General features: G+C 51.6%; 1 protein-coding gene across 1 annotated transcript in view; it reads right to left on the bottom strand.

The window, feature by feature from the left end:
* Positions 1-1,156: 1,156 nt before the first annotated feature.
* Positions 1,157-26,550, bottom strand: part of JDP2 (Jun dimerization protein 2) — a gene marked incomplete at both ends in the record, with an annotated part of 31,016 nt that continues 5,622 nt past the window's right edge. The window contains 2 exons of the mRNA XM_079700135.1: positions 1,157-1,342; positions 10,243-10,347. Coding sequence (XP_079556261.1) covers positions 1,157-1,342; positions 10,243-10,347 — 291 coding nt within the window. The remainder of the gene's footprint in view (positions 1,343-10,242; positions 10,348-26,550) is intronic.

The raw sequence follows: 26,550 nt of genomic DNA, 5'->3' as shown, positions 1-26,550 counted from the left end.
GGAAACATTTGTTGAGTGAATGAGCAAAGTAAGTACTGCAGATTTAACTTCTCTGAGCCTCGACTTCCTCATCTATAAAATGGGCATGTAAATACTTACCTGGGAGGGCTGTTGTGAAAACCAAGGGCCCACGGCAGATGCTCCAAACATCTCCGACACTGCACACTGGGAGGTCACCAAGTGTGCCTTGCACCCCATTCCCTAGGCAGACACCACAAGAGGCGGCTGGGTAAGTGAGAGTAACGTTTACTGAGCGATACAGGACTGAGTACTATGAAGGGTTTACCAGGATGGAAACGCACCCCACCCCCTCCCCGGACACCCCGCAACACCCAGAGACTACAGTACTTAGGAGTTACACACAACGGCCATAACTGCTGGATATCTGTTCGTAACAGACAAACCATAACATATTTATACTGTATCACATCGAGTGATTATAGAAATCCATATATATATTGCTTGTATAAAATCTTTTTTTTTGTAAAAAATATTAAAAAAAAAAAAGAAAGATAAAAAACATGTGCAGTTGAAAGCCCTGCCAGGACAGCCAGTCTGTAAACATTCAGTGAGTATGTGCTTTGGAAGGGCGCCCGCGCCTCGTGCCCACAGCAAACTCCAGCAGGGCCGGCAAGGGTGCACCCGGCTGCTACTCCCCAGCAAGGCCGCACTGGGCCCCGCATCACGGCCCTCTCCGGCCTCGCATCAGGGTCAGGGGTCAGGGCTGGGGCAGGCAGATGGCAGTGTTACTCAGCTCCATCCTCAGCCGTGTTTGGTTGTAACTCATGGCTTTTCCTGGCTGCTCGGAGGTCCCTGGGGTAGGTGGCCTGGCGGAGAGGCCGGAGAAGTGCCCAAGGCTGCCTGGCTGGGCGTCTCTCCGGCCTGGGTGCCTCTGTCCTGCCTCATTTGAGCTGGGCCCCAGCAGGACAGCCCCACCCTCAAGTCTACTTTGGTCTCAGCGCTGGGTCCTTCTGGGTTTCGTCAGCCTGCTCTTCCCCTTACGTGGCTGATCTGAGTTTCACAAAAAAGCCCCACTAATTACTGGCTGTGCTGAGCCTTGTTGTAAAGTTTTTCATGCACCAAGGAAGGGCCCTCTGGTGCCCTCCTCCTCCTCTTCCTCCTCTTCCTCCTCTTCCTCCTCCTCCCAAGCCCACGGTCACTTCTTCTCTAGCTGCTCAAGCAGCGGGTTGCCTTCCGACTCGGGCGTCTTGACGCTGTCCGTCCGAACAATACAGGTGGGGCGATGCCGGTTCAGCATCAGGATGAGCTGCTGTCGCTCCTGCTTTAGCTCCTCAATCTGGGTCTTTAGCTCTGCGTTCATGAGTTCCAGCCGCTCGGATTCCTGCATGCAAAATAGACACATGGCTTTAGGCTCTCACTGGGAACCAGCTCCAGGCAGAGACTCTCCCTCTGGGTAGGCACAGGGCACAGCAGGCTGGCGTTTGCCTGTTTTCTGTCTGCCAGTTTCCCACTAGAGGAAGCACAGAATCTGCTATTGAGTCCCCCGGGGTAACTGACTTTCTTTAGGCCATGCCCGTCACACCTGTGACACTGGCCTGTGTTGCTAGTGGGATGAACCCAGGTTATATCCTGGGGCCAGCCTGGTTCATGTCCCACCTCTCTTCCCCACTCAATCCACTCCAGCCACAGTGGCTTCCTTGCTGTTGCTCAAATATGCCAAATACTCTCCTGCCTCAGGGCCTTTGCACAAGAAACAAAGGGTGGGACAAGAATGGAGGCCAAGTGGATCAGAACAGATGCATGGAGGGTCCACGGAGGGGTTAAAGGTGGCCTGCGATGGCAGTGCAATGGCAAGGTGCTTTATGTATGATAAATGTATGTTGGGGATATACTGGCCTGTAGGATCCACAAGCCCAGTGTGGTCACGTAATTCCTCCTAAAACATGTGCTTCCTGGTTATTAGTCTATAATTATTTAAACAGCCTCTTCCTTATCCCCTGATATCTAGAATCTCTGCCCACTGGGAGGCAATCAATCCAGAAGTCATCCTTCTGGATCCAAAACGTGGCTTTAAATAGACCTCAAGTGAGATTTCCAGAGAACTTCCAGCTCAGTTGGAGAGGCTGCAGGGCAAGGAAGCAGCGTTGATTTGATTTAGGGGGGTTTACCTGTTCATGATGACAGGTGACGGGCGTACCAATTCAAGGCTCTGGGGGTCAACACAGGAAAATACAGAGGCACCGGAATGATATTTCTTGGACTCTGTCTCAAAACGTATAACCAGTTTGGAGGTTGGAATTTACTCAAGGGCCAGCAAAGGTTGACCAGTGATTCTCAACCAGAAGCAATTTTTGCCTCCCAGGAGACATTTGACAATATCTGGAGACATTTTTGTGTGTCACAGCTGGGGAGGGTGGGTGGTCTTGGAATCCAGTGGGTAGGGATCAGGGATGATCCCAGATATCCTTCAATGCACAGGACCCCACAACAAGAACTATCAATTCAAAATGTCCACAGTGCCAAGGCCGGGCAACCTGCATCAGACCGAGTGTGGGCTGTGGTTGCAATGGGCTGAGCGGCCCCGCCTGGGGGCCCAGCCAGACAGCCTCCCTCGGGGCTCTCCAGGGCCCCAGGGCTGCTGTCTTCCCCACACCAGCCAGGCTGACTGAGTTGTTCCTTTTGCTCATCTCTGCGGAGGCAGCCCAGGGCTGGGGACTCAGAACTGCTGAGATGTACAGTCCTCATGACCAGACGCTGAGGGAGAACAGCCTTAAAGAAGGAAAAAGTGCTCAGGGGGAAAATATTAAAAGCCAGCTAGGGTGGTTTTGGATTCAGCTGGATAAAGTGCGACAGGGAGGCTGGCCTGGTCCATGGTTCTCCAAATTCCGAGAGAATAGCATCGCTGAGGGCCAGGAGAGACCCCACGTGAAACCATGAGTCTGGGGCAGGTGGGTGCCCATCTTAGCTGCCTGCTCACTGGGTCTACAACCTGGTGACCTTGGGAATGTCTCTGACCATGTGGTTCCCCCCAGTCAAGGTTTTAGCTCCAACTTCAAAGCCTCTGAGCCTCTTGCCTCCAGGAGTTTCGGTTCAATCCACCCACCCACAAGCCTGTGCTGAGAACCTGCTGTGTACAGTGAATGCTCTAGGGGGTCCAGAGGCCCATGAGCTCCTAACACAGATCTTGTGCAGCTTCCACTCTAAGGGGAAGAAGGATTTATAGAGCAGGGAAGAGCTTATCATGTGTCCATCAGCCATCCAGGGTCTAGAAGACCAGGAGAGAGTGGGCTAAATGGCCGGATCTGACATTGGGTTTGAAAAATGGGTTGACTCTCATTGAGCAGAGAAAGTCGGTAGGAGTGGGGGGCATTTCAAGAGGCAAGCCCTGAGTGAACAAGGACGCAGACATGGGAAAGCTTAAGATGTGTTTAGGAGATAAAAATCCTCCATTGTGACCATAGGTCACTTTAGGATACAGTAGGGTACAAAGCTGGGAAGGTGGATTTATAGCCAGAAGCAGAAAAGCTGGTGGGGTTTGGAATCAGAGTCAAGAGTAAGTTTCCTAACTTCCCTGAGCCTCAGTTATCTCATCTGTAAAAAGATGATGATCCTGGGGATTAAATGACTGCACATGGGAAAAGCATTTTGCAAACTGAAGGGTTAGGGAGGCTTACGGAATTTTTACTTTAAGCCATGAGCAAGGGAATATGAAGACAAGAAGGAGGAGAAGCAGAGGAGGAGGCCATTTCCAAGAAAACTTGGCAGGTCTTGGAGACTGCCTGCATTTGCAGAATGGGCAGCTGGGAGGAGCGCTGCCCTTGAGCCTGGGGTGGGGGGTATCCAAGGAAGCGGGGAGGAGGGAGTTGCTCTGGAGAGCAGTGGGGAGGGCAAGGAACGAGTTGGGTTGTACAGTGAATGGAAGTTACAATGGACATGCAAGGGGCAGGGTCCAGCAGCGCTGCACACACATCCTTGTCCTTGAAAAGACTGTACGTCAAACCCACCTTACACGTGAACACCTGTATCGCACAAAAAGACCAAGTGTGTATGTGGCAACTTGCTTCCCTGTGCATGTATCATAGGAATGGCATGATATTTTGCTGGTTTGAAAATGTATGGGTACCTCATGGACTATCCTGACCTCTGACAGTCTGGCTATCAGACTGTAACTAACTGCTTTTTCATTTTATTTTCTTCTGTTTTATTCGTTGGTGCTATGTATTTATTTAATGTGTAAGTATAAGTTGAGCTCAGAGGAATTTTTTTTTTTAACCATGATTGCAGAAGTGGTTTGTGGTTTTAGAACAGCAATTACCTGATCTGTTTTCCTAATAAATTCAGGAACGTGGGCTAGGAGCTTCACACCTTAAGTATGAAATGAATAACTCTTCTTGCATTTTTATTTATCGGTTTTTTTTTTTTTTTTTTGTGGTACGCGGGCCTGTCACCGCTGTGGCCTCTCCCGTTGCGGAGCACAGGCTCCGGACGCGCAGGCTCAGCGGCCATGGCTCACGGGCCCAGCCAGTCCGCGGCATGTGGGATCCTCCCGGACCGGGGCACGAACCCGTGTCCCCTGCATTGGCAGGCGGACTCTCAACCACTGCGCCACCAGGGAAGCACTGTTTATCATTTTGCCTCTGGTAGATATTTACTGCCCTAGAGAAAATGAAACCATTTGTTGTTTCAGAATGGAATTAATGCAAGTGAAGGAGGTTCTGTCTCCTCCACGGTGGTCAGTGAAAGGAGCAGAAAAAACACAGGGTGACGGGGCTTCCCTGGTGGCGCAGTGGTTAAGAATCCACCTGCTGGGCTTCCCTGGTGGCACAGTGGTTGAGAATCTGCCTGCTAATGCAGGGGACACGGGTTCGAGCCCTGGTCTGGGAAGGTCCCGCATGCCGCAGAGCAACTAGGCCCGTGAGCCACAACTACTGAGCCTGCGCGTCTGGAGCCTGTGCTCCACAACAAGAGAGGCCACGATAGGGAGAGGCCTGCGCACCGCAATGAAGAGTGGTCCCCGCTTGCCGCAACTAGAGAAAGCCCTCGCACAGAAACGAAGACCCAACACAGCCAAAAATAAATAAATTAATTTAAAAATAATAATAATAAAGAATCCCCCTGCCAATGCAGGGGACACGGGTTTGATCCCTGGTCTGGGAAGATCCCACATGCCACGGAGCAACTAAGCCCATGAGCCACAACTGCTGAGTCTGCGCTCTAGAGCCTGTGAGCCACAGCTACTGAGCTCACGTGCCACAATTACTGAAGCCCGCTCGCCTAGAGCCCGTGCTCCACAACAAGAGAAGCCACCGCAATGAGAAGCCCGTGCACAGCAACGAAGAGTAGCCGCCACTCGCCGCAACTAGAGAAAGCCTGCATGCACCAACAAGGACCCAAAGCAGCCAAAAATAAAAATTAATTAATTAATTAAAAAAAAAACCCCACAGGGTGAGGGGCTGGGCATCCTTCTGTGTGCCCTTGGAGGACTAGTCACTTCCCTTCTCCGGACCTCATTTTCCCCCTTAAAATATAATGATTGGCCCAGGGGACTTTAAGCATTAAGATTCTCTGACTCTATTATTTTTAAAAGTTACCCTAATGAACTTAAAATAGGGCTCTACTTCCCAACTCTTCCTGGTTAAAAAAAAAAAAAAAGCCTGGTACAGACTTCTGAGCCCAAAAGCCCTGTCTGAGTTAACATTTTGATGCTGCCACTGGCCAACCACACTGCTGTGAACAAGATTCCCAAGTCCCTGAGCCTGGGCACCTGAATAGAGTGCTGGGCCACAGAGGAAGCTCTGGGCTCCGGTCCTGACTCGGCCACCATGTGACGCTGAGCAACTTTCATCCCTCTGAACCTCAGATGCCAGTCAGTGGAATGGGGCTGCCTTGCCTCCTCCTGAGTCACTGTGACCATCAGGGAGAGAGTGGCTCTGAAGAGCAAGGAACGCTGTGAGGGTGTGAGACTGTGTCACTGATGCCACACCCAGGGAGCTGTGTCAGGCACAGCGGGGTTACAGAGGCCGGCTGTATAGCCGTGGGGAGCCAAGGGGCCGCCACTCCCGAATGCAGGCAGCGGAGGTGGCCTGGGGCCTGCATGGCGTGGATCTGACCCCCACAAAGGCCTGCCTCCTTCAGGGCTGTGGCTGGTCCTGGCAGGTGAACTCCGAGAGGCTACAGGACTCTCCCAGGGTGGCTCTGAGTGTCCAGGGGTCAAGGATGGGAGGGTAACTTTTTACATTATATGTATATGTGTGTATGCGTATGTATATATATATGCGTGTGTGTGTGCACATACACATACATATACCTTTGTACCTCTGAGCCTTGTAAATATTTGACGTGTTAAAAATAAATTACAGAAATACAAATCAAAACTACAGTGAGGTATCACCTCACACCAGTCAGAATGGCCATCGTCAAAAAAGCTACAAACAGGGCTTCCCTGGTGGCGCAGTGGTTGAGAGTCCACCTGCCGATGCAGGGGACACGGGTTTGTGCCCCGGTCCGGGAAGATTCCACATGCCGCGGAGCAGCTGGGCCCGTGAGCCATGGCCGCTGAGCCTGCGCGTCCGGAGCCTGTGCTCCGCAACGGGAGAGGCCACAACAGTGAGAGGCCCGCGTACCTCAAATTAAAAAAAAAAAAAAGCTACAAACAATAAATGCTGGAGAGGGTGTGGAGAAAAGGGAACACTCTTGCACTGTTGGTGAGAATGTAAATTGATGCAGCCACTATGGAGAACAGTATGGAGGTTCCTTAAAAAACTACAAATAGAACTACCGTACGACCCAGCAATCCACTACTGGGCATATACCCTGAGCAAACCATAATTCAAAAAGAGTCATGTACCAATACGTTCATTGCAGCTCTATTTACAATAGCCAAGACATGGAAGCAACCTAAGTGTCCATCAACAGATGAATGGATAAAGAAGCTGAGGCACATATATACAATGGAATATTACTCAGCCATAAAAAGAAACGAAATTGAGTGATTTGTAGTGAGGTGGATGGACCTAGAGTCTGTCATACAGAATGAAGTAAGTCAGAGAAAAACAAATACCTAACCATATATATGTGTATGCTAACACATATATATGGAATCTAAAAACAAAAATGGTTCTGAAGAACCTAGGGGTAGGACAGGAATAAAGACGCAGACATAGAGAATGGACATGAGGACACAGGGAGGGGGAAGGGGAAGCTGGGATGAAGTGAGAGAGTGGCATGGACATATATACACTACCAAATGGAAAATAGATAGCTTGTGGGAAGCAGTTGCATGGCACAGGGAGATCAGCTCGGTGCTTTGTGACCACCTAGAGGGTTGGGATAGGGAGGGTGGGAGGGAGACGCAAGAGGGAGGGGATATGGGGATATATGTATACGTATAGCTGTTTCACTTTGTTGTACAGCAGAAACCAATACAACATTGGAAAGCAGTTATACTCCAATAAAGATGTTAAATAAAAATAAATAAATAAACTAATTAATTAATTACAAGAGAATCCCCCATGTCTTCAGGTACTGACTGTGCACACAGCCTTCTGACTTCACGCCCTAAACCTCACACCCGGCCTCTGCTTCCAAGGCCAGAGGGGAGGAGGCGGGCGTGGGGATGAGGGGGGCTGGGCTTGAGCCCCGACAGACTTCCCGAAACCTCCCTCCTCGAGGCCTGCACTTCTCTTGGTCCACAGCTGCCTGCTCCTCTCACCAGGATGTAGCACCACCGCCACACAACCGGTCTTCCCACTCTACTCTCGGCTCCCCATTCCGTGCCCCACGCTGCAGCCACAGCGACAGGGTGTATCTCTCTCCTCCCGAAACCCTCCCATGGCTCTCCATGACCAACACACTTCGTCATCCTAACAGGGACACGTGAGAGAGTGAAAGAATGTGCCATCAATAACCAGGCCAGGCCAACAGGCACAAACCGGGACTGCCCCAGACAACCCAGCACAGGGAGTACCTGACAGGTGAAGGCTCTGGGGCCCTATTCTCTCCATGGACTGTACACTCCAGCTACACTGGTATTTTTTTCACTCCCTTCACCACATCCTTAAACAACGCCTCTTGCCTCTGGCCTTTGCTTTGGCTTTCCTGGTGACTGGCCCCTCCAGCCCTGTCCTTCCACGCGTTGGCTCCCGCTCCTGTCTTATGTCTCAATCAGCGGTCTTTCCGCAGCCTAGACTCAGACAGGGCCCCTCCGTCTGTGCTCACAGCCCGCCGCGCTTGCCCAACCAAACGCTCAGCACATATCCCATCCCTGTTTCCTGCCTGCCACCCCACTGCAGCCATGGCCTGTGGGCCCACTGTGTGGCGGGCACTCACTCAGCACTAAGGATGGACGGATGGGTCAGCGAACGGCTGGGTGAGTCCCGGCTCCAGCGCACACTAGCAGTGTGACCTCAGGCAAGTAACCTGACTCTCTGCGCTACGGGTCCATGTCTAAAATGGGGATCATCCATGTCTAGCTCAGTGGAATGTTATAAGATTAAACGAGATACGGGAAATGCCTGGCACACAGTAGGTGCTCAGCCGGTGTTACTGGAGTGTGCGGAGCAGCGAGCCCCGCTCACTCGGCGCTGACCACTTGCTGCACTCGTGTGTTACTGGTGTGCGTTCATGTGGGCCTTCTTGCCTGCTGGCTGGCTGACAGGCCCTTGAAGGCGGGGATGGGATGTGAGACGTCTCTGTCCCCTGCTATGCCTCGCCCAACTCCACAGGCACTCAGGGCTGGAAATGAGGGGTGTGACACTCCGTCTATCTTAAAGGCCTATGTGAGACCCATGTCTTAGAAATTTCTTGAAAACGTCCTGCCTGGTGTTGGTCCACCATCTCTTCCAAGGGGCTCCCAGCTCTAGGAGTCTAACTCCACCTCCACTGACCTTTCCCCTGCCCTAGAGGCTCACAGCCGGAGGTGTACACACAGCCCCACGGTGTTGACACCCAGGATCTCAGATTTGCTCTCTGCTTGTTGCAAGCATGAGAAGAGACCCACAGATCCCCAGCATCAGAGAAAACTCAGTCCAGCCCGGCCTTGTCTCTCCAGCTCCCACAGGACGGACCACGACTGGTCCTTCCTGCGTGTCCCCAGCACACCTAGCACAGGGCTGGGCACTCAGTACATGCTTAAGACTACTTGTCCACAAATCAATGAACGAGCAGATGAATGAATGAACAATGGAATGAACAAACCCATGAATGAATGAATGAGAGCCAGCAGGGCAGAGTGCTGAGGATGGATGCTTTGAAGTTAGCCTCAGGCCGAATCTCAGTTCTACCGCTTAGTTGCTGAGGGACCTGGGCAAGTTACTTAACTCCCCGTGCCTTCCTTAGGGTCCCCATGTGCAGACAGAGAATAACGCAGGCCCCTACCTCATACAGTTATTATGCCGATAAAATGAGCTAATATGTGCACTGCGCTTTGCACAGGGCCCCACTTCACACGTTAGCAACTAGTGTTAATGGTTGCGCGCTGTAGAAGGGAGCCTGACCTGTGATGTTATTATTCTATGGTGTTACTATTGTTATTTAGAAATCAACAAGGGATTGGGGGTGGGGAGGCTGGAGACCACCGGCTTGGACTAATTAGCTTTCTGGTCATGTCCCTTCACAGCCATCTACCGTTTCTGAGGAGCAGGGAAGGCCTATTTGGCACATTCCAAATGAAAGGGCAGGGATGTGCTCCGAGGGCCACGAGGCAAGGCGGCCCTCCACTGGCCTTGGCATGCAGAGCTGACCTCTGGTCCCAGAGGCAACAGCCAAGAGCTCGGGGGTCAGCTTTGGTGGGGCTGAGGCCAAGCAGATGGGAGGCAGAGCCAGGAGAGCCTCCTGCACGCGAGGGAGGAACTTTTCTCTGCCCCATCGCTACGTCCACTGCCCACGTGCAGGGAGCTCTCACTGACTTCATCTGCACCCGCGCCAGACAACTCTGGTAGCTCTCAGAGCACCGGCATGGGTAGTGCCAGTCCTGGGCCCTCTGGGCCCATCAGCACCGCGGGTCTGACCTCAGTTAGAGGGGGGAAACTTGGCTCCTCCCACCTTCTCTGGTGGTCCAGGGATCTGGGTGGGCGGAACGGCTGCTGGCTGCCCCTGGGCGTCTTGGCTCAGGGAGGGGGCATCGGAGAGAAGGCAGGGAAGGCAGAGGGGTCGAGGCCGGTTGGGCAGATGCCAGCGAGTACACATTGATTCTGCAGGCATTTGATGGCATCTCCCGGTCCATAAGCATACTAGCCACTAAAGGACAAGGCCGGGGTCCCCCCTGGCCACTGCCCTGCTCACCCGCTGCAGAAATTCCGTCCGTTCCTTCTTCTTGTTCCGGCATCGGGCGGCCGCGACTTTGTTCTTCTCCCGACGCCTTTTCCTTCGCTCTTCTTCCTCGTCTAGCTGTGAGGGCAAAGAGCCACGGATGAGACATTGAGGCAAGCCTGGCGTACAGCTTCCCTCCTTACGCTCGGACCAGCAGATGGACAACTTAACCCACACCTCGCCGTGAGTGAGCCACACTGCCAGCCCGCTGGCCTCTTGGCGGGTGGGATGGCAGCGTTTCCCAGCCGGCCCGAGGATGCTCTCGGAGTGGGTGGGCATCCCTGGGAGAAGTCAGTGCCCCAGGAGGGCAGGGCCACCTGGGTTCTGCCAGAGTTCAGGAGGCCCAGAGCCTGGTGCTCTCCTCACACAGGTGACACCCCATGGGTGGTGGCGGTCTGTTCTCTTGCCTGGCCCAAGCCCTCTGGGCACTATTTTCCAGGTCAGCGGCTCCCTGGCACTTCCTTTCAAAACACCTTGGGCATGAGTGTTGATTTCACCCTCTGCCCCACTGTCACCTCCCTGAGGTATTGTCCTCTCTCTCGGTCCTTCCAAACCCTCAGATCTATCCCCTGGTGATGGAAAAATCTCCCCAGCCCCCTCACCTGGGTTCATCCTTCTCTCTGCCTCTGCATGGCAGAGGACACCCACTTGCATCCCAGGATCCCATGGGCTCCTTAAAGTGCCCTGCTTGGGACACAGGCAGAGGGGCCTTTGGAGTCTCCAGGCTTGCTTCTCCCCGAGACACACTAGGAAATTTACCCTGCATGAAACAGGGCCCGTAGAATGGGAAGGAGAAGGCTCGCTGCCCACCAACACGGACTTTCAAAGCTGCAGTTATTGTTGTTTCATTAATAATAATAACAAGAGCTGCCATTTGTTGCCTACTTTGCTAAATGCTTTAAACACAGGTCATGTAATCCTTACAAAGTCTGATGAGGAAGGTACTATGACTGTCCCATCTCACAGATGGTGAGACTGAGGCTCGACAGCTGAGTTTGCCCAAGGCCCTACAGCAAGGAAACAGTAGAGTCAGGCTTCCAACTCAAGATTTCTCTGACTTCAACCTTCCTGCTCTTGACCACAGCCCCAGCCCATTAGGATCACTTTGACGTGATGCCTCTCACTGTCCATTACCCACCAGGAGAATCTGGAGGATACACAGGACCAGCCGGTCTGGGAACGGCCTAGAGTCCGAGGCCACTGGAGAAGTGTTGGGTTGCCAACTCTCTCACTTCTGGAGCCAGTTGCGGGTGCTTCTGGCAGCCTGAGGCCTGGAACAAGGTCTCAGCCGAAAGGGCTTCAGGCCAGGAAAATAAACAGCCTCTCTGCCTGCACTCCCGGCATGCTCTAGGAGCTCAAGACCGAGGGCCTGGGCTGGAGACCAGCACCCACGGCCCTCAGCACAGGCCCTGGCAGGGCACAGCCCCTTCTCCTTCTCCACCACCTTGGAGCTTCTCCCTGACCCACTCCCACCCTGCCTGGGAGGCTGGCTGGAGAGGCGCCTTGTCAACACGGCCGCACCCAAGCACCTCCCAGCCCCTTGGCCTCCTTTGAAACAGAACCAGAAGTGACAGCTCCTCTGGCTGACCCGCATCTGGGGAAATAGAAACCCGGACAAAGTTGATTCCACCCAACCTCTACCTCACCCCCAACAAGGCCAAGGTAACCGTGACGACAGGCAGAGGGAAGGAACTGGAGGAAGTGGCTGGCAGTGCAATCTCCCCTCGGCCGAGAGGGTTTGCCCACAAACTGCCAAGGTGATGTGGGCAACCTGGGCCCTGCCAGGCTCACAGGGTTCTGGGGTTCTGGCAGAGCCGCCGTTTCCTAGGAGACACAACCTCTGTCCTCCAGGACCCACCTCCCTACCCCACCCCTGCGTAGGGCCTCATCCTACATAAAGCTGGAAGCCAACGGAAGCTGCGCTAGCAGCAGATGCAAAGAGGCTCAATGCTGGAAGTTTAAGAGATCAACTGGGCCAGGATGACACCCGGATGGGGGGCTGCTCCACCCTGCCTCTGCAGCCACATCAATTCCCTCCTGCCATTGCTCTCGACTCCAAACGTCTCACCCTTCTCCAAGCCAGCCAGGCCCTCCCGAGATGACCTTCCTTTCCTATTTGTAAACTCTTACAACCCTCAAGAGCAAATGCCGCCTCCTCCAGGAAGGCTCCTTTGACTCCCCAGATAGAACTAACTGCTTTTTCTATGCTGCTACAGCACTTTGAGTTCCCCGCTGTAAGAGTCTCTATCACACCCCACGTTAATTCTCTGCTTATGTAGTAGCTGCCTTCCCTGCTAATCTGGCGAATGGGGGACCTGGGTATCCCCAGCACCTGGCATAGAACATGGCACTGAGTAGGGGCACAGCAGATGTTAGTCACATGAATGAATGGAATAAACAATTCAAGAGAAACATGCCACAGGCTTGGATTCTATAATTATAAAAGTGATGTATTGCCTACATTTGCATCTGCATAACCTTTTCTTCAGTGCTTATAAGGAACTGTCTCTGCCAGGGATGGCCTCTTCTCTCTGTCTGTAGGAGGCCAGCAAACCTTGGGGATTGGGTGCTGCCATCCCCAGAAACACATTGGCCAAAGATGGAGTCAAGATTCAGGGTGCAGGGACTTCCCTGGTGGCACAGTGGTTAAGAACCCACCTACCAATGCAGGGGACACAGGTTCGAGCCCTGGTCCGGGAAGATCCCACATGCCACGGAGCAACTAAGCCCGTGCGCCACAACTACTGAGTCTGCGCTCTAGAGCCCACGAGCCACAACTACTGAGCCCGTGTGCCACAACTACTGAAGCCTGCGTACCTAGAGCCTGTGCTCCGCAACAAAGAGAAGCCACTGCGATGAGAAGCCCGCGCACCGCAATGAAGAGTAGCCCCCGCTCGCCGCAACTAGAGAAAGCCTGAGTGCAGCAACGAAGACACAACGCAGCCAAACAAGAAAAAAAAAAAAAAAATTCAGGGTTCAGGCCCCCGATGGCTGTGGTGGGTGCACAAATCCCAAGCAGGCCCTGGAAGGATCCAGGCTGTGCACTTAAGCCTAAAGCCCCCAGCACCACAGCACCACCGGCTTCCAAGTCCATCCCTGGGCCTTTTCTGTACCTATGCCTTGGCTAATATCTCCCAATAAAGCAAGAAATGGCCCCAAAGCCCCATCATCACACTTTCCCCTTTGAAACTGTGCTGCCTCTTCCCCAAAATCCTCCTGCTGCTATTTAAGAGCCTCCCACAGGGCACATAGATAACGGATGCTGAGGTCCTGCTGGAAATAAGACAGAGATTGGGCAGTGCCCTTGGCCTTCTCCATCCCCCACGGGCTCACTCTGGCCCCTTCCGCAGGGCCTGCATGGTCTGCGTCTCTGACTGGAGCTGTCTGGACTGGCGCAGCCCTCCCCCAGGCCTTTGTTCATCCCCAGGGCTGAGGCTGCTGCCTTCTCCTTGAGGCTCCCCGGAGTCTCTGAAGCATTTGGTCCCGCGTGGGTGAGAGACAGCAGAGTGTTTTCACCACCCACAGCTCAGACATCTAAAACGGGAACCCCGAATGGGAGACATGACTTTTTCTGCAGATACAGTGGGAAGATCCAGCATGTTTGAGGAAGAGGCAGCTTGAGGCTCAAGACATTTAAAAACCATGAGATGGGGGCAGGGGTGGAGGAAGCATATCATTCCCTCTTCCCAAACTGGATCCTGGCTCTGTTTACCCCCAATTCCCAGGAAGGCCCAAGGACAAAGCTGTCTGTGTTCTGGCAGTCAGGGGGGCCCTGCACCACCCTTCACATTGGAGGGACAGACCTGGGGATCCACGGCCAAGGGTGCCCTCCTGTTGAGCAGTCCCTCCTCAGAGAGCCTGTCCCAAGCCCCTGCTGAGGGCCAGGGCGACCCCAGCCCCTGGCCCAGCTGACTGGACGAGGTGTGAGCAGCTGACCCAAGCTGGGTTGTATTCACCAACTAGAAATTTGAAACAGAACTGCTGGACTGGGAGGCATACAGGCTAGACAACCAATTTCAACCCAGAGAAGCAGAAAGATCAGGCTGCTGATGTGTGGAGGTGAGCAGAGACCACACGGCAAGAGAGAAACAAACGCTCAGCTATAGGAGGGAGTCAGACAAAGAGAGGGAATGGGTGGCAGAGAGAGAAGCAGGGCCTGGATAGGGTGTGGTGAGCGAGGTACCCAGGGTACACATTTCAGGAGGCGCTCACTCTGGGGCTTGTGCCAGGGCAGGGTCAGCACCTGAGGGTGGGTGCCTCCTTAAATGCCGTGCCCTGGGCATCTGGCTTGCCTCACCCTGTCTAGACCCCGAGAGATGGAGGGAGCTCCAGAGAGAGAAAGGTAAAGACAGAGACAGAGAGGAGAGACAGAGGAACACAGAGAGACAAAGGTGGGTGGAGAGAGACAGAGGGAACGAGGCAGAGACACAGAGAGAGAAACACAGGGATACGGCCACAGGCCGACGGTACAGACAGACAGAGGGACAGACAGAAACTCTCTTGGTCCTTCTGATTCCACCCCTGGAGAGGCCTGACTATGCTTTGTCTCCGTGGGGTCCATGATGGGTACACCTGAATCTACCCTGGAAATTCCTCCTTTGGCCTGAAGGGAGCTGGAGAAGGTTTCTGCCTCTTGCCACTGAAAGATGCCTGGGACACCAGGGTCCCACCCTTGTGAAGTCAGGTGATGCAGAAGGTGGTCCCCAGTAATCCAGGGGAGAAGGCCTACCCAGGAGCAACGCTTCTAGAACAGCTGGGAAAGTGGCAGAGCCTGGATGCAGAAGAGCCCTTGAACAAACAGAGGTGGGTCACCTCAGCAGGTAGAAAGTCCCGGGTATCAGGGGTCCCAGGGGGTTAAATGGTCTCAGTAAACCAGTCAGGACAGGCCTATTATCTTCCTCACTTTCACAGATGAGGAAACTAAAGATATCAAGGCTGTCCAGAAGGTCAGTGACAGCACTGAATCCAGGCCTTTTGGCCCCAGGGCCTGAGCGTCTTCTGCTCTTGGAAGGCCAGGCGGCCTAGGTAATAAGCCCCCCACCCTTTCAGCTCCACCCTGATGATGGGACCGTAAAGCAGCAGCAGAAGCATCTGACTCTGAGCACGATGACCGTTTTGTTTTTTCCTACCTGGGTTTTTTTTTTTTTTTTTTTTTTGCGGCACGCGGGCCTCTCTCTGTTGTGGCCTCTCCCGTTGCGGAGCACAGGCTCCGGATGCGCAGGCTCAGCGGCCATGGCTCACGGGCCCAGCCGCTCCGCGGCACGTGGGATCTTCCCGGACCGGGGCACGAACCCGTGTCTCCTGCATCGGCAGGTGGACTCTCAACCACTGTGCCACCAGGGAAGCCCCTACCTGGGTATTTTTAAATAAAAAATAGTTTTTGCACAGTTAACATTAAACGTGTAGCGCTGAAAGCAGGAGGGGGGCCTCTCCTCACCCTGGTCATGTTTCTCAGGCCCCGTCTGCCAGCCACGTGGCTCTCACACGGTGGCAACAGTCACCCAGATGTGATTTTGAATTCTGACATTTCATAAGCGTTTCCAAATATGTATCTTGCGAGACCCACAAAAAGACAGGATGAGAAAGAGCAATGACACTTTTTAACCCCAGGCACTGCAAATACAGAAACTCTCACATGGACAAAGCAATAGAGAAAAGAGCAATAAAGCAGGTGACAAGCAGAAATAGAGAGGGGGAAAAACCAAATCAAACCCCCAGCACTAAGCAGAGCAGTGAAGGTCTGAGAGGCTTATTCAGACTAAGAACTGTCTCACGGGCAGAGAGAAGCAGGCTTATCTGAGACTCAGGGCATCAGGGTCATCAGCATGAACTTTGGGGTCTAAGAGGCCTGGGTCGCCCTCAGCAGCTCTGCTGTGTGCTCCTGGGCAGGTCACTCAGCCTCTCTGAGCCTCCGTCCCTCACTTGTACAAGGAAGGCACTGAGCCCTGCTGCACAGGGTCGTCATGGGGACTAAGTCCCAGCCCAGAGCCGGGGACCCAGGAAGGGCTCTGAAAATGCCAGCTTCCCTGCCTGTCTTCCCAGGTGAGGCCAGTGCTGCCCGGGGCCCACCCAGCCTCCCCCACAGGCAGAATCTGGCATAAAAGGAGACCTGGGGGGGTGGTGCAGAGTGGAGGTGCTTCAGGGCACGCGAGCTGTCAATGGGCAGGCCTGGAGTGACTGCCCTGCTGCCTCCAAATCTAGCCCTGGCCACGCCCACTGGGGGCCCTCCCCCCTGCATGGAGGAGCCACATTTCAACACCAGGGACCCAGGAGCACCCTGGGAAGTAAACACCCAGATACCAAACATACCAGACATTCTCCCACATAAGCAGGCTGCTCGGAGCCAGGGGCTGCAGAACCTCCCCACCCCCTGCCTCCACCACCCTACCCTTCAGACATCAACAAAGCGGGCCAGTCCAGGGATAAGACTTCGGCCAGGCCGGCCAGGCTGGGCCCACAGTCCCCTCTGCCTCCTGCCACCCCTGCAGGGAGGAATGAGGAAACGCCAGGGGCCCTTGTCCAGCACCCTTGCTGACCCCCTGCAGCCCGCAGGGCACGGGCCCTCCCCCGGGTATCTCTCCTGGGGCTGAGCCATCAGAGACTCCACCCTCCTCTCTGTCCCATCTTCTCCAGCCAGGCCCTCTCACTCCGAACGGCCAAGGTATGGACCTCAGCTATGAAATACCGGACAGTTTTAGTGAACAGTTGGCCAGGCTGTAAGAAAATTCAGGACAAATGGTCAGTCAAAGGACTGGCGTTGCAAACTCAAGCCACCCCCAGGAGCCAAGCAAGTCAAGGCTGGTGAGGGAGGATGGCTGGATGAGGGTCTGGCCCCCAGAGGGGACACCCCCGACTCGCCCCAGGGCAGAGAGGGCTCAGTGTGGCCAAATCTTCCAAGTTTTCAAGTCTAGCTGAAAATGTGAGCTTGTGGGTAAAATCTCCCCATTTTTAATGTTGGCAATGAATTCCATTTTGAAAAGAACACTGCAGGAGCCAAACAAAACACAACTGTGGGCTGCCCCGGCCGTGGGCTACTAATTTATGATCCCTGGCAAGAGACAGACCCCGGCGGGGTTGGTCACCAGACAGCCGGTTCCAGTCACCGCGCTGCCCCTTCTCTCTGACCTTGGGCCAATCAGCCCACCTCCCGTCCCGTGGCTCATCTTTAATAAACACAATGGCCCCCACTTCCCCTAACCTTCAAACATTTCTAGAGGGTGGGTGCTAGGGGCCTCATTTTACAGGTGAGGAAGCAAGGCAAAGTGTCTGCCCAAGGCCACCAAGCTGGGGAAAAACAGGGATTCAGTTCCCAAACATCACACTGCCTTCCAACACTGGGCCGGACCAAGAGCTCCCCAAACCCCAGCCAGCTCTGACTCCCTGGGGTTTCATTTGTGTGACCCTCAGGGGTCACGAGTGCAGCGTTGGTTTTACTGAGGGGAGAGGGAGGGCCGTGTGGGAAGGGGACTCTTGGCAACACCGAGGCCAGGATGAGGAAACCAAGGCCCAGGGGAGGGAGAGCTTGCTCCAAGGCTCACGCTGGAGGGCAGGGCCTGGGTCCTCACAGACAAGCCCAAGGGACACCGAGGGTCAGTCCCTGGGCCTCCTGGCTCCACCGACTGTGCATCACACCCTCTTTCTGGAATTCTCTCCGCCCTGGATGCTCAACACTGACCTTGTGTGGTCTCTACTTCTCTGACTCTCCTTTCCTGTCTCTTGCCCGGGACCCTCTATACATACTGCCTCCGGATCACCGTTTCCATCTACTCGTGTGGTTTCAACCACCACCTCTTCTCAAATGCCAAACAAATCTTTATTTTCAGACCAAAAGCTCCACTGCCAGCTGGACATTCAATCCAGATGTCCCTCAGCCCCTCAAAGTCTTTATCCTCAACTGGTGGCTTCACCTCTATTCTCCACCCCACCTGGCACCACTGCCGAGTCATTCAAGGAGGTAGGAACTCAGGCCTCGCCCCTCACCTGTCCCTCTCCTTATCTCCAGTTTTGACCAGACAGGCCATCCCATTCTACATCCTAAACCTTCCTCAGATTTGCTCCCCGCTCTCCATCTCCCCTGCCACTTTCCAGGCTCTCTCTCTTCTCGCTGTCTCTGTCTCTGTTTCTCTCTGTCTCTCCACCGCTGTCTCTCTCTCCTGCATCACCTCCGAGGAGGCCTCCTGACCCTTCACAACCATCCTCCATCCCAGCCATTGGAGGGAACTTTCTAAAATGCAAATCTGATCCAGTTGTTGGCCTTCAGGGGGCTCCTCAATACCCTCAGGATAAAGCCCAAGCTCCTAATGTCCCCAGCAAGGCTCCCCGTGACTGGGCCCCACCTGCCGTGGTCTCACCTCCTATCTATCCCTACCCTACACGCCATGTTCCTGCAACCTGGAGCCTCTATTATACCTCACACTTCCCTGGCCTCATGCCTTTGCCTCTGCTGTCCCCTTGGCTTACTCTCACGCTGTACCTTCAGCTCAAGCATCACCTCCTACAGGAAGTCCTCCCTGATTCTCATCGCCTCCAAGTTGGGGAGGTGTCCCTCTGCTCTGGGCTCTCATGGAAACTTGAGTTTATCCTGGCCTCTACTGTGCTATATGCTAGCCTCAGTTTCTGCCCCCACTGAACTGGGAGTTCCATGAGGGCAAAGTCCATGTCTTGTTGACTTTCTGTGTGCCCAGCATCTTGTAGAGTTTATGGCCATCAGTAGCACTCAATAAATGTTTGCTCAAGGGAGGCCTGATCCACAGAGCTGGTGACCCGGACGAGAAGCCAGGACTCCTGACTCCCAGTCCAGTGCCCTTTTCAACTGCTCCCAATGCCAGGCTGTAATCCAACACTTTCACCTATGAACAAACCCACACATCTGGACGCCGTGTCCACTCAAAGCTCCAGCCCAGCCAACCACCAGTTGAAGGCTCTGAACAAGAGCTGGCAGAGGCAGTGGCTCCACCTGCCAAGACGATGCACTCGGCTCTCCCGGCTCGGGGCACGCGCAGGTGGAGAAGCAATGGCTCAGTGCGCTGGGTCTCTGCAGGAAAGCGTGGGGAGCAGCAGGGCTGGAAACTAAGCTCCATCCTGAGGTTCTGGAACTAAGAAGACCTAGAGATCCTTGATTCCTGCTGCATCCGCAGGCCTGGGAACTCTAGTTCAGGGGAGGAGAGTGAGTCTGCCCAGGTCTCTGGGTCAGACAGCAGTGAGACCAACCAGAACACCACTGCTTTCTGGAAAGAAGCAGGGAATACCTCCTTTACAAACTGAAAGCCTGCCCCCACTCTTGTTGCATTAGATCCATGGGGGATCCATCCGAACTGACCTGAGTGCTCACGTCTCAGCAAGAGGAAGCAACTCTGGACCTCGGCCCTCCCAACCCCCGCCCCTCACGCCCGTGGTCCTCAGAAAATCCTTCTCCTGGATTAAGAGAACCCAGAAAACAATAGGCTGCCCAAGGCTTGGGCCTGGTTTATATGCACAGAGTGGGAAAGGGCCATTCTCTCAGAAAGCAGTGGAGAACAGCCCATTTCCACTGCTAAGAAAAGGCAGCATTGTGTTTGGAACAAAGCCTGAAAAAGCCGGCTGGGCAGGGTGGCAGCCATCTGTGGACCGCCCTGCTAAGCGAAGAGCAAACACTGTTACTGCAAAAGTGAGGGGGAGCCCAGGAGACAGGAAAAATCACCTTGGCTCCGGCAGAAACGTAACATGGAAGAGAAGAGGGACAATGGTTGCCAGGATATCCTTCTGCGGACAAGAGCTCTTTGAAGAATGATGGCTCTTTTTTGTTGAAATATGTCTATTACAGGCCCGTTTCATATTTATGGTTTAGGGAGGTTTGGTTTCCCACTAGTCAATCGATCATTTTTCTTGCCCAATTGACATTCACTTCAAAAAGATGAGAAAAGAAGAGAAATCGTGGCCCCCACAAGATTCTCCCCACCCCCAAAAGACTGGTAAGAAGCAGAATATATCTGGCAGGGAAAAATCCATTTCCTTCTCAGAAAGCGTTAACCATACAGTTGAAACTGGGTCTTTAACAACAGCACCAACAAGGAGCAGTGTAGCATGCCTTGATTACACCAGGGCAAAAACAAAAAAAACCAAAAAAACCAATAACAACAACAAAAAAACAGAGACAAAAGCTCCTGCAAAATGACTGTCTACAATTAAATGAAAATGCAGTTGTTGCAAAGAATATTTATGAACAGGGCTGTTCTGAAAGTCCCGAGCTGGCCAAAGTAGAAGAACATTTCAAGTACCATCACCCTATTAAAGCCTTGGAAGTCATTTGTCTTTCATCATGAAGGTGAAAAACAAGGTCCTTGGCTCAATTCTTCTCCACCAACGCGGTTCTGTTGAATCTTTATGCAGGGTGGGCAGCTGAAACATAGATTTCGGCCAATTTCTTTCAAGCACAAGGCACAGACAACAAAACGCTAAGCAGAAGGGCGACCTCTACTTCAAGGGAACAGAACGCCAGCTAATAAGAATCCCACTCAGATGACAAGGGTCAAAGGAACTCACGACCAGAGATGCCTGGCCTGGAGGATGGAAGGGTGATTTTCACCATGCGTGACTTATGCAATGAAACGGATGCAGCTAAAGTTCATGGGGGGTGGGGGGGAAGGAGGGGTTTCACAGCACCCAGACAGATGAGGGGGGGGCAGAGAGCAACCCCCTGCCCCAGTTTTCAGACCAGAGCTGCTGAGACTCCGGGCCAGATTCAGCAAATGAAGGCTCCTTTGGCATCAGGACAGTTTATCTGATTCTCCCTTCTAAAACGATAAAGGAGCTGGCCTATTGACAAGCTCGGCTGCTTAATTAATTGGAAAGTCCCTTCGGGTGTGCATGCTGGCAGCAGGGGCATCTCAAGACCTGGAAATAACTGGTTTGGAAACGCTAAGGTGTTTGCAGACTCAGAGAACAACCCTGCCTAACACAGATTCAGGTACCACATCATGGCATGAGGGTTGCTCCAGGAAGCCTGAGATAGGTTTGGAGAAAAATGTGGCTTTAGACCCTAGTAGCCATTCTCAGAGAGAATCATTGCCAGTCAGAGCTGGAAGGGACGTTCAGTTCTGAGAGCATCAGAACCCGCTGGAGGGCTTATTACATCTCAGATTTGGGGGGCTCTGCCCTCTAGAGAGTCTGCTTTAGTAGGTTTAGGGTGAGACTCAAGAGTCTGTGCTCCTCACATGTTCCCAGATGCCAGCTGGTCTGTGCACCCGACTTTGAATAGTGCTGATGTAAACCAGTGGACTTCAGATGGGTTTCAGCAGAAGTCTCTTCTTCAAAGGATACTGCAATATACTAAACAGATAAAGGTGGTATTTTATTAAGAGGCTCAAATTGTATCATATACTTATTATAGTCATTCAGTGAGAACATTAAGATGTGGTTGATGCCAAATCTTTAACTCAGAGGTTATGAGGGACATTTGCAGGTTTCTGACAGCTTCAAGATCCAGATTATTCCTGTCTTATGTTTTCCCTGCACACACAGGTCAGTAGTTACAAACGGTGTTTATGTGTATATATGTGTATACATATATACACATACACACACATATGTAAATAATGTTTTTTTCAGTTTGCCTTGCACTTTCAGGATGCTCATCAGTAAAGAGAAGTAGCAGAAAGAGCTCTGTTCTGAAATCTATGCAAAATAGATTAACCTGGCACCAGACGCCACCTTGGCAGCGCTCTCCAAAGTGTTAGATTTGATAACTAATAGGTATGAGCATGGGTGTGGCTCTTGCTTTTTCTAAAAAACAGATTAGATAAAATTATGCCTTAAAAATGAGACCCTGGGGGCATCCCTGGTGGCGCAGTGGTTAAGAATCCGCCTGCCAGTGCAGGGGACATGGGTTTGAGCCCTAGTCCGGGAAGGATCCCACATGCCGCAGAACAACTAAGCCCATGCGTCACAACTACTGAGCCTGCGCTATAGAGCCCGTGAGCCACAACTACTGAGCCCATGTGCCACAACTACTGAAGCCCACGTGCCTAGAGCCCGTGCTCCGCAACAAGAGACGCCACCACAATGAGAAGCCCGTGCACCGCAACGAAGAGTAGCCACCACTCGCCGCAACTAGAGAAAGCCCGCACGCAGCAACGAAGACCAAACGCAGCCAAAGATAAAATAAATAAAATAAAATAAAATAAATTTAAAAAATGAGACCCTGGCAAGTTACTTAATCTCTCTGAGCCCTGGTTCCCTAACAACTAATGGTACTAAAAGCACCTACCTCACAAGGTTTTTGAACAGATCAAAGGAGAGAATCTCTACAAAAGCAGTTGTCAAACCCTAAAGTGCACCGCTCACATGATCCTTCTGTCCTGAAGGCAAACGTCCTCACTCCTTCAAAGACCTGGGCTGGCTTATAAGGTACCACGGGTTTCAACCAATGGCTACAGATTAGAACCACCAGCCCGCCCCACCCAGACCAACTGAACCAGAATCTCTGGGCTGAATGTCAGTATTTTTAAACACTCTCCAGGGGATGCTAATGATAACCAAGATTATTCCATATTTCCTCCCGAGTTCCACACAAAACCCTGCCAGGCTGCTCCCATTGCTTCTGGATGGCCAATAGCAACAAAAGAGAAAGAGAGAAAAAATATCCCTAACCAGACCCTGACTTTTTCACTGCTGTTGGCCTAAAAGGGGGGTTTTAATCACCATAGCTACTAATTCTGGAGCACCGATACATGCTGGGTGATTTACATACATTATCACTTTTAATCCTCCCTGTACCTGGGTGAGGTAGATATTATTCTTGCCCATTTTTACAATAGCTTTATTGAGATAAAATTCACACATACTGTACAATTCACCCACTAAAAGTATACAAATTCAACAGCTTTAAGTATATTCACAAAGTTGTGCAACCATCACCACAATCAATTCTAGAGCATTTTCATCACCCCCCCCAAAGAAACTCCATACCCTTTAGCCATCACCCCTGACTTCTCCCATCTCCGCCCCCGCCCCCGGCACCAGGAAACTGGTTCTCCTTCTTGTCTCTATAGATTTGCCTATTCTGGACATTTCATATCAATGGAATCATACAATATGTGGTCTTTTGTGACTGGCTTCTTTCTTTTTTTTGGCTGCGTTGGGTCTTTGTTGCTGCATGCGGGCTTTCTCTAGTTACGGCAAGCAGGGGCTACTCTTCGTTGCGGTGCGCAAGCTTCTCATTGCGGTGGCTTCTCTTGTTGCAGAGCATGGGCTCTAGGCGTGCGGGCTTCAGTAGTTGTGGTGTGTGGGCTCAGTAGTTGTGGGTCATGGGCTCTAGAGCACAGGCTCAGCAGTTGTGGCGCACGGGCTTAGCTGCTCCGTGGCATGTGGGATCTTCCCAGACCAGGGCTTGAACCTGTGTCCCCTGCATTGGCAGGTGGATTCTTAACCACTGCGCCACCAGGGAAGTCCCATGACTGGCTTCTTTCACTTAACGTTTTCAAGGTTCACCATGTTGTAGCATGTACTTTATTCCCTTTTATGGCCAAATGATATTCCATTGTATGGATATAGCACGTTTTATTTATCCATTCATCAACTGAGGGACATTTGGGTTGTTTCCACTTTTGAGATATTATGAACATTCCTGTACAACTTTCTGTGTGGACATATGTTTTAATTTCTCTTGGTCATATATACCTAGGAGTGGAATTGCTGGGTCATATGGTAACGCTATGTTTAGCCTTTTGAGGAACTGCCAGATTGTTTTCCAAAGTGTCTGCACCGTTTTACATTCCCAACAGCAGTCTATGAGGATTACAACTTCTCTACATCCTTACTAATACATATTATTATCTGTCCTTTTTATTATAGTTATCTAGTGGATGTGAAGTGGTATCTCATCGTGGTTGTGATTTGCATTTCTTTGATAGCTAATGATGTTGAGCATCTTTTTATGTGCTTATACTTCTTTGGAGAAACGTGCATTGAGATACTTTGCCCATTTTTTAATTGGGCTATTTGTCTTTTTATTAGAGTTGTAATAGTTCTTTATATATTCTAGATACAAGTCCTTTATCAGATCTATAATTTGAGAAAATTCTCATTCTGTGGATTGTCTTTTCACTTTTTGTCCTTTGAAGCACAACAGTTTTTAATTTTGACGATGTCCAATTTATTTTTTGTTGCTTGTGCTTTTGGTGTCATATCTGATCCAAGGTCACAAATATTTGTGGCTTTTTCTTCCAAGAGTTTTGTGGTTTTAGCTCTTACAGTAGGTCTTTGATCCAACTTGAGCTAATTTTTGTATATGTTTGGAGTTAGGGAGGAAGCTGAAGCTCAAATGTCTAGTAACCTCTCCAGAGCCAGACTGTTCCAATCAGCAGTCCTGCCTGGCTACATGGCTTCCAAAGAGCCAAGGTTCTGTACTGGTGGTGGTTTGCGGTAGAGGCAGGGAGAAGGGCCACGGAAGCAAGCCGAGGAGGAGCTTGTCACCCAAGACAGGCACAGGCACTGTACTCAGTAAAGGGGGACCCTGCAGCCAAAAAGCAGAGCACAGTCAATGAGCCCCACAGAGGGCAGGACATGCGCAGGCTCACGGGGTCGCTAAACCCAGAGGTGGCCCATTGACCTCACTCCAGTTATCTCTGCAGCCTACCCGAATCTGCCCCAGTGTCCTTCTAGGTCTCCGAGCTCCAAGCTCAAGTGAAGTTGTCTTACGTCTTTTGGGCACAGTTGAAGGGAAAGAGATTTGACTGGCTCCAGAGTTGTTCAGCCAGAGAAGGACCCGTGAGGGGACTCAGTTTCCCAACTCTGAGTCCATATTACCAGTGGGTCTGGGGACACCAATGTAAGATGACCAGCATTGATAGAAGAGGTCACTTCATAGGGCTGCTAAAAGAACTGAGGATTCATGAGAATCCAGCAACACCCGTAACACCACAGGAAACAAGATAAGGGGTCACACAGGGCAGCTTAGTGGAAATCAGAGGGTTGAAGGGCCTTTTCATTCACAGTTTGTGATGGTAACTAAAACTGTGGCTGCATCTAAACTATCAATACATAAACAGTGAGAAACAGGAAGGTCTGCTTGCTTCCCTGAAACCCAGGTCACGGGTACAAGACACTGGAAAGACAAGTGCTGTCAGAATTTGTAGTGTGATTCACTGCAAGTGGACTCAGTCCCTAATAAAGGTGATTTACAGGTGTCATGCACTGTAGTCAAGGTTATCTTTACACACAGTAAACTTCTTCACAATGAAATTCCATTAGCATCAGTTTCCCCCCTTTGCAAATGAGGAAACTGTGCTCAAAAAAGACCAGCTGACTTGTCCAAGGCCATACAGAGAATGGGAGATGGAGATGGATTTTGAGCCCAGAAGCTTGAATCCAAGCCTAGAGCTCTTCCCAGGCCCAAGAAGCAGCCCATCTGGTTAGAAAGCCAGGATGTGGTGCCCCACTCCCACGACACCTGGACACCTCCAAACACTCAGGCCACCCACCACATCCAAGGGCAAAATACCTCAAGCAAATGAAAGCCTGAGGAACAGTTTTTGAATCAATTATAAAAACTAACTTGCCTGATCCACACATATGAAAAGTAATCGCAATCATGTCTTACATTTGTTGTGTATCTTATTAAGTGCCAGGCATATGTGAAGTCCTTCTTTACCTGCATTAGTTCACTTAATTATCACAGCAGCACTAGAAGGTAGGTGCTATCATTATCCCCATCTTAAAACAGAGATCTAAGAAGGCAGCATGGGACTCCTTGAACTTTTCGAAGTGTCTGATTTCTGCTAACTACATACAGATCCAGCCATGTCCCTACCAACACCTCTCCAAGGGATCCAGTGCTAGGACAACAGTGGGTGTGACCAACCTATGAGGTTAAATAAGAGATTTGGAACCCTCGTGAATGCTCAGGGTATGGTATCAAATAAGACTCAATACCACAGGGACCAAAGTTAAACACACGCATGGTTGCCTTTAGCTATCGCTCGTTTGCCCTCAAATTACATGATTAAAGAAAAAAAAAAGCTAACAGCTTTGGAAAATGTGCTAACAAAGTGAAGGAACTAAAGTGGAAATTTAGGATTTCAAAGATGAGTTGGGAGACTCTATTCCAAGAAGGGACAGATTGGATCTCTCTGCCAAGCAAGAATGAGACAGAAAAAGCGTCTGAGTCAGAGGGAAGAAGGCCAATGCTATTCCGAAGAGCCACAAATTAAAAACCAATTATGCAAGGCTTGCTAAAAAAATGTCAGTGGGCTGCCTTTATGTTTTAAATCACTAAAAACATAAGCATGCTTATGCCAACATTTA

Source organism: Hyperoodon ampullatus (genome assembly GCF_949752795.1).
Source record: "Hyperoodon ampullatus genome assembly, chromosome: 3".
NCBI lineage: Eukaryota > Metazoa > Chordata > Mammalia > Artiodactyla > Ziphiidae > Hyperoodon > Hyperoodon ampullatus.
Note: the sequence above shows the minus strand (reverse complement) of the source record. Positions and strands in the feature narration are given on the sequence as shown.